At 55.8% G+C, this 7,813-nt stretch overlaps 1 protein-coding gene across 1 annotated transcript; it reads left to right on the top strand.

Annotated features, from left to right (window-relative positions):
• Nucleotides 1–351: 351 nt before the first annotated feature.
• Nucleotides 352–6,017, top strand: INO80E (INO80 complex subunit E). Its single transcript, XM_030474396.1, has 7 exons — nucleotides 352–499; nucleotides 1,728–1,798; nucleotides 2,963–3,015; nucleotides 3,108–3,183; nucleotides 3,846–3,912; nucleotides 4,007–4,117; nucleotides 5,062–6,017. Exons 1-7 carry the CDS (start codon nucleotides 416–418, stop codon nucleotides 5,242–5,244), a joined length of 645 nt encoding a protein of 214 aa, XP_030330256.1. The 5' UTR covers nucleotides 352–415; the 3' UTR covers nucleotides 5,245–6,017.
• Nucleotides 6,018–7,813: the final 1,796 nt, after the last annotated feature.

Here is a 7,813-nt window from a genome sequence, read left to right as displayed (position 1 = left end):
CCCCCCTAAATGCTGCCAGTGCCCCCTCCTGCACCCCAAATCTGCACCATAGCCCCCCCAGACCTGCAAAGGACCCCCTAAATCCCACCTAAATGCCCCCAAAATGCCCCCCATAACCCCTATATGGTGCATTGGGGGCGTGGCCTGCGCTCGCCCCGCCCACCTCCAAGCACCGCCCCCCCCTCCGGGTTCCGCCCCTCTCCCCCGCCCTTCTGCCCCTCAGTGGGCGGGGCTTTGCGCGGCGCCAGCCAATCGCGCTCCGCGCCCTCAGCCAATGAGGGAGGAGGTGCCGGCCGAGAGGAAGGCGGGACATCGGGCGCGGTGCGAGCCAATAGGAGCGCGGTGCGAGGCGGCGCTGGCCAATGGGCAGCGGCGAGAGGGAGCGCGGGGGGTGCCGGGGCGGCGGAGGCCGGAGATGAACGGGGCGGCCGAGGCCGATGGCGGCGGCTACAAGCGGCGCTACCGGGCGCTCAAGCGGCGCCTGAAGCTGCTGCTCTACGTGAGGGGCTATGGAGGGGCTAAAGGGGACTATGGGGGGGTTAATGGGGGGTCTGTGGGGGTTAAAAGGGGTCTATGGGGGGTTAATGTGGGTCTATGGGGGTTAATGGGGGTCTATGGAGGGTTAAAGTGGGTCTATGGGGGGTTAAAGAGGGTTTGAAGGGGGCTATAGGGGGTTAAAAGGGGTCTATGGGGGTTTAAAGTGGGGCTGGGGGGGCTAATGTGGGTCTATGAGGGGTTAAAGGGGGGCTGAGGGGGGCAGTGGGGGGTCTATGGGGGTTAAAAGGGGTTTATGGGGGGTTAAAGGGGGTCTGGGGGGGTTGATGGGGGTCTATGAGGGGTTAAAGGAGGTCTATGAGGGGTTAAAGTGGGGCTGTGGGGGGTTAAAGAGGGTTTGAGGGGCGCTATAGGGGGTTAAAAGGGGTCTATCGGGGGTTAAAGGGGGTCTGGGGGGGTTAATGGGGGTCTATGGGGGGTTAATGCGGGTCTATGGGGGTTAAAGGGGGTCTGTGAGGGGTTAAAGGGGGTCTATGGGGGCTTAAAGTGGGGCTGGGGGGGGTAAAGGCATCTATGGGGGGTTAAAGTGGGGCTGTGGGGGGTTAAAGGGGGTCTATGGGGGGTTAAAGGGGGTCTGGGGGGGGTAAAGGGGGTCTATGGGGGGTTAAAGTGAGGCTGGGGGGGCTAATGTGGGTCTATGGGGGGAAAAGGGGGTTTTTGGGGGGTAAACGGGGTCTATAAGGGGTTAAAGGGGGTCTATGGGGGGTTGAAGGGGGGCTATGGGGGGGGTAAAGGGGGTCTATGGGGGTTTAAAGTGGGGCTGGGGAGGCTAAAGGGGTCTATGAGGGGTTAAATCTGGTCTGTGGGGGTTAAAGGAGGTCTGTGGGGGGTTAATGTGGGTCTATGGGGGTTAAAGTGGGTCTATGAGGGGTTAAAGGGGTTCTGAGGGGGGCTATGGGGGGTTAAATGGGGTATATGGGGGGTTAAAGGGGACTTATGGGGGTTACAAGGGGTCTGGGGGAGGTTAATGTGGGTCTATGGGGGGTTAAAAGGGGTCTATAGGGGTTAATGCGGATCTGTGGGGTCTTTGCAGAGATTAAGGTGGGTCTATGAAGGTTAAAAGGGATTTATGGGGGGGTTAATGTGGGTCTGGGGGGGTTAAAGTGGGTCGGGGGCTCTGTGGGGAGCTCTGTACCCACAATGCTTTGCGCGGCCCCCCCCCCCCCCCCCAGGAGCAGGAATGTTTCCAGGAGGAGCTGCGCCGGGCCCAGCGCAAACTGCTCAAGGTCTCGCGGGACAAGAGGTACCGAAACCCCCCAAAATGACCCTAAACCCCCCCAAAACCCCCCCAAATGACCCTAAAACCCCCCAAAATGACCCTAAAATACCCCAAAACATCCCCAAATGACCCCAAACACCTCTGAAACATCCCAAAGGACCCCAAAATACCCCCAAAACAGCCCCAAAACACCCCAAAATGACCCCAAACACCCCAAAACCAGCCCAAAATGACCCCAAACACCCCAAAATGACCCCCGAATGAGCCCAAAATGACCCCAAACACATCTGAAACACCCCAAAATGACCCAAAACAGCCCACAATGACCCCAAACACCTCTAAAACACCCCAAAATGACTCCGAGCACCACAAAACCAGCCCCAAATGACCCCAAACCAGCCCAAAATGACCCAAAACACCTTTTAAACCCCCCAAAATGACCCCAAACACCCCAAAACCAGCCCAAAATGACCCCAAACACCTCTGAAACATCCCAAAATGATCCAAAACACCCCCAAAACAGCCCAAAATGACCCCGAACACCCCAGAACCAGCCCCAAATGACCCCAAACACCCCAAACCGGCCCAAAATGGCCCCAAACACCCCAAAACCAGCCCAAAATGACCCCAAACACCTCTGAAACAGCCCAAAATGACCCAGAACACCCCAAAACCAGCCCAAAATGACCCAAAACACCTCCAAATTGACCCAAACCACCCCTAAACTCCCTCCAAATGACCCAAGACCCCCCCAAAAATGACCCAAATTGACCCTGAACCCCCCAAATGACCGAACCCCCCCCAAACGACCCAAAACCTCTCAAAAATGACCCAAGACCCCCCCAAAATGACCCAAAACCTTCCCGAAATGACCCAACCCCCCCAAAGACCCAAAATCTCCCCAAAATGACCCCTCAAACGCCCCCCAAAATGACCCCAAACCCCCCCAAATTGGCCCACCCCCCCAAAATGACCCCAAAACCCCCCAAAATGACCCCAAACCCCCCCAAATGACCCCAAAACCCCACCTAAAACCCCCCAAACCCCCCCAAAATCCCCCTGAAACCACCCAAACTCCCCCAAAACCCCCCCAAAACCCATCAAACCCCCCAAACTCCACCCCAACACCCCCATAGATCCCCATAGAGCCCCATAGAGCCCTAAACCCCCCCTTTGTCCCCCCCCCAGTTACCTCCTGGACCGGCTCCTGCAGTACGAGAACGTGGATGACGACTCCTCAGGTACCAATGGAGCGGGGGGGGGGTCTTGGGGTGCTGCCCCCCCCCATAGACCCCCCCATAGACCCCCCTTTTCATCCGCCCCCCCCCCATAGATTCAGAGGCGACGGCGTCATCGGACAACAGCGACGGGGAGGGGGCGAAGGGGGCGGAGCCACCCCCTGCCAAGAGGTAAGATGGCCGGCGCCATGAAGTCAAGATGGCGGCGTCCATTAAGGCAAGATGGTGGCCACCATTAAGCCAAGATAGTGGCCACCATTAAGGCAAGATGGCGGCAGCCATGAAGTCAAGATGGCGGCCACCATTAAGGCAAGATGGCGGCATCTGTCAAGGCAAGATGGCGGTCACTATTAAGTCAAGATAGCCACCATTAAGGCATTATGGTGGCCGCCATTAAGCCAAGCTGGCTGCCACCGTTGAGGCAAGGTGGCGGCCACCATTGAGGCAATATGGCGGCCACCGTTAAGTCAAGGTGGTGGCCACCGTTAAGGTAATATGGCTGCTGTCTTGAGTCAAGATGGCGGGTGCCATTAAGGTAATATGGTGCCGCCATTCATTATGGGTGCCCCCATTAAGACAAGATGGCAGCTTCCATTAAGCAAATATGGCTGCCACCATTCATTATGGCTGCCTCCATTAAGTCAAGATGGCGGCCACCGTTACTCAAGATGGTGCCCGCCATGAAGTCAAGATGGCGCCTGCCATGAAGTCAAGATGGCGCCTGCCATTAAATCAATATGGCTGCCACAATTAGGTCAAGATGGCGGCCGCCATAAAGCCAAGATGGCGGCCCCCAGCGCCCAAGATGGCGTCTCACTGACTCTCCCCAACAGGAAGCGCGCCACGCCTCCCCCTTCCCCTCCCCCTCCCTCCTTCACCCCGGCTCCAGCCCCATATATGGTAAGTGGCTCCTCCCCCTCCTCTCCCATTGGCCCCCGCTGTGGGGGGGAGGGGCATAGCCTTGACTAACCCCTCCCCCCCCCACCCCCCCCAGCTCTCGTCCCCCCCCTACAGCCCCTTCCCCCCCCAGTACCTGGCCCCGGATGGCCCCGCCCCCCGCCCCGCCCCCCCCCGCCGGCATAAGGGGGGGCCCCGGAGGCTGCAGGTGAGGGGGGAGGGGCTAAAGGGGGGGCAAAGGGGGAGGGGAGGGGGTAAAAGAGGGGGGAGGGGTTAAAGGGGGAGGGGTTAAAGGAGGGTGTAAAGGGGGAGGAGCTAAAGGAGAAGGAGGGGCCGAGTGGGAGGGGCTAATGAAGGGGACGGAGCCAATGGAAGGGGCGGGGCTATGGGAGGGGATCAGGTTACAGAGGGGGCGGAGCCAGTGGGGGCAGAGCCAAAGGAAGGGGTCGGGTTACAGAGGGGTGGAGCCAATGGAAGGGGCGGAGCCAGTGGGCGGGGATCAGGTTACAGGGGGGGCAGAGCGAATGGAAGGGGGCGTGGCTAAGGGCGGGGTGTGCTGCCCAATGGGGGCTTGGCTCCTTGAGGGGGGCGTGGCCAAGGGAGAGGATCAGGTTGCAGAGGGGGCGGAGCCAAGGGAAGGGATGGGGCCAAAGGAAGACATCAGGTTACAGAGGGGGCGGAGCCAAGGGAAGGGGCGGGGCCATTGGAAGGGGCGGGTCTAAAGGACGGTATCAGGTTACAGAGGGGGCGGAGCCAATGCGAGAGGCGGAGCCAAAAGAAGGTGTCGGGTTACAGAGGGGTTGGAGCCAGAGGAGGGGCGGGGCCAATGGAAGGGGTTGGGTTACAGAGGGGGCGGGGCCAATGGAAGGGGCGGGGCCACGGGAGGGGATCCGGTTACAAAGGAGGTGGAGCCAATGGAATAGGCGGGGCCAATAGAAGGGGCAGATGCCAGAAGGAGTCGGGTTACAGAGGGGGCGGGGCCAATGGGAGGGACGGGGCTATGGGAGGTGATCAGGTTACAGGGGGGCGGAGCCAATGGAAGGGGGCGTTGCCAAGGGCGGGCAGTGCTGCCCAATGGGTGCTTGTCTCAGGGGGCGGGGGCGTGGCTCCGGAAGGGGGGGCGTTCCCCACCTCCCGCCTTGCCATTGGCAGCTGCCGCCGGCCCCGCCCCCTCCGCCGCTGGGGCCCCTCCCCCCGGCGCTGGCCCCGCCCAAGGCGCCCCCCCCCGTGCCCAGCACGGTGCCGCGGCGGCTGCTGAGCGAGGGCGAGGGCGACGGCAGCGGCGACGACGGCCTCGACGGCGACGACGAGCTCGTCATCGACATCCCCGAGTGACGTCATGGCGGGGGGTGACGTCGTGGGTGACGTCATGCGTGATGTCACGCCGCCCCCCCCCCCCCCGCCCCATGTTAATGGGTTAAGCCTCGAGTGACACCCCCCCCTCCCAACCACCACCATGTGACCTGGAGTGACCCCCATTGACCCCCCCCCCATGTGTGGTCTATGTGAGCTCAAGTAACCCCTATTGACCTCATGTGGCTCATGTGACCTCGAATGACCCCCCCATGTGACCCCCATTGATCTCCAAGTGTCCCATGAGACCTCAAGTAACCCCTATGTGACCTTGAGTGACCCCATGTGTGTCCCGCGACCTTAAGTAACCCCTATGTGACCTCGAATGACCCCATGTGACCTTATTGACCCCATGTGTGAGCCATGTGACCCCCCCCCCATTGAACCCCCATGTGTCCCCCATGTGGCCTGAAGTAACCCCTGTGTGACCTTGAGTGACCCTGTGAGAGCCATGTGACTCCATTGACCCATGTGACCTCGAATGACCCCATGTGTGTCCTATGTGACCTCGAATGACCCCCATGTGACCCTTTATGTGTCCCATATGACCTCAAGTAACCCCATGTTTGACCCCATGTAACCTCCAGTAGCCCCATATGACCTCGAGTGACCCCATGACCCGATGTGACCCAATGAGCCCCTCATTTGACCTCGAGTAACCCCACTTTGACCTCAAGTTACCCCACTTTGACCTCAAGTGACCCCAATTGACCCCATGTGACCCCCCCCCCATTGACCCCTGAATGGACACAAAATCAGAGGATTTGGGGGGAAAAAGCCAAAATTTGGGGTGAAAAAAGGAAATATTGGGAAAAAACCACGAATTTGAGGGGAAAAAAAGAGAATTTTGGGGGGAAAAATCTGATTTTGGGCCGAAAAAAATAAAATTTTGAGGGAAAACCCCAAACTTTTGGAGTAAAATTTTGATTTTTTGGGCAAATCATGGCGGGTTTGGGGGGAAAATCCTATTTTTTGGGGGGGAAAAATGCAACTTTGGGGGAAATTCACGATTTTGGGGTGAAATCAGGTGAATTTGGGGAAAAATAGTTTTGGGTTAAAAGATGATAATTTTGGGTAAAATTTTACATGATTTTGGTGGGGAAAATAAAATTTTGGGGAGAAAATAGATTTTTGGGGGGAAAAATGACAATTTGGGGTGAAAAAACCAATTTGGGACTAAAAAAAGGACATTTTTGAGGTAAAAAAATGACAATTTTGGATTAAAAATTATAATTTGGGGGTAAAAATTGATATTTGGGGGAAAAAATGAGTTTTGGGGGTAAAAAACATTTTGGGGAAAAAAACTACGATTTTGGATTAAAAAAACGACAATTTTGGTAAAAAAAGACAATTTGAGGGCAAAAAATAACATTTTGGGTAAGAAATACAAAATTCTGGGTAAAAAAAGACGATTTTGGTTAAATACACAATTTTTGGTTAGAAAATGAGTTTTCGGTAAGAAATGAATTTGGGGGCAAAAAATAACGTTTTGGGCTAAAAAATAGACAATTTTTGGGGTAAAAAACCATTTTGGGGTTAAAAATACACAATTTTGGATTAAAAAATGAGAGGTTTGGGTAAAAAAATGACAATTTGGGGTAAAAAAAGACAATTCGGGGGTAAAAATAACATTTTGGGGTAAAAATTAGACAATTTTTGGTTAAAAAATGACATTTTTGGGTAAAAAACGACAATTTGGGGACAAAATAACATTTTGGGGTAAAAAAAGACAATTTCTGATTAAAAAAATGACATTTTGGGGTAAAAAATGAGAGATTTGGGACAAAAAAGGATTTGGGGGTGAAAAAAAGACGATTTTTGGATAAAAGTATCATTTTTGGGTTAAAAAATACACAATTTTGGGTAAACCCCGACAATTTGGGGCTAAAAAATGACAATTTTGGGGGTAAAACCCGATTTTGAGGAAAGCCCTTAAATTCTGAAGAAAAATCCCCACAATTTCGGGGGTAAAAAGGGGGTTTTGAGGGAAAACCAACAGAATTGGGGATTTTAGGGGTGGAAAACGACGTTTTAGGGTTAAAACCCACAAGTTTGGGCAAAAACCTTACAAGTGGGGGGCAAAAAAGCAACAATTTGGGGTTCCAAAGGTGATTTTGGGGCCGAAAACGAAGGTTTTGGAGCCCCAAAAGTGGGAATTTCGTGGGATACCCCCAAATTTCGGCCCAAATTGGCGGAAAATTCACATTTTTGGCACAATCGGGGCGAAAAATCCGCCTCTTTTTGGGTCAAAAACCCCCAATTTGAGGCCAAAACCGCCACGATGGTGGGGGGGGCAGGGGGAAAGGCAGGCAATGACGTCAGCCCCGCTGGCCCCGCCCCTTCGCTCTGATTGGCCCAGCGCCCCCCCCCCCCCCCCCGCAGTGGGCGGAGCCAACGCAGGCGCCGATCGTTTATTGGTCGTCGCTCCCCCCCCTCCCCTCCCCCCCCCATTGGGTACAAAACCCGCCCCGCCCCCACCCGAGGGGGCGGGGCCACGAACACACGAGAGGGGGAGGGGCTTGGAGGGGGGGGGAGGGGAGGGGCGCCCCAT

This window comes from Strigops habroptila, unplaced genomic scaffold (assembly GCF_004027225.2).
Source record: "Strigops habroptila isolate Jane unplaced genomic scaffold, bStrHab1.2.pri NW_022045589.1_ctg1, whole genome shotgun sequence".
NCBI lineage: Eukaryota > Metazoa > Chordata > Aves > Psittaciformes > Psittacidae > Strigops > Strigops habroptila.
This window is presented reverse-complemented; position numbering and strand designations above follow the sequence as displayed.

Excerpts from the sequence above, each read along its gene's own strand:
- INO80E (XM_030474396.1), top strand. The coding sequence starts at position 416 with ATGAACGGGGCGGCCGAGGCCGATGGCGGCGGCTACAAGCGGCGCTAC. Across the intron at positions 3,184-3,845 it reads GAGCCACCCCCTGCCAAGAG|GAAGCGCGCCACGCCTCCCC; the intron begins GTAAGATGGCCG and ends TCTCCCCAACAG. Across the intron at positions 4,118-5,061 it reads GGGGGCCCCGGAGGCTGCAG|CTGCCGCCGGCCCCGCCCCC; the intron begins GTGAGGGGGGAG and ends TGCCATTGGCAG.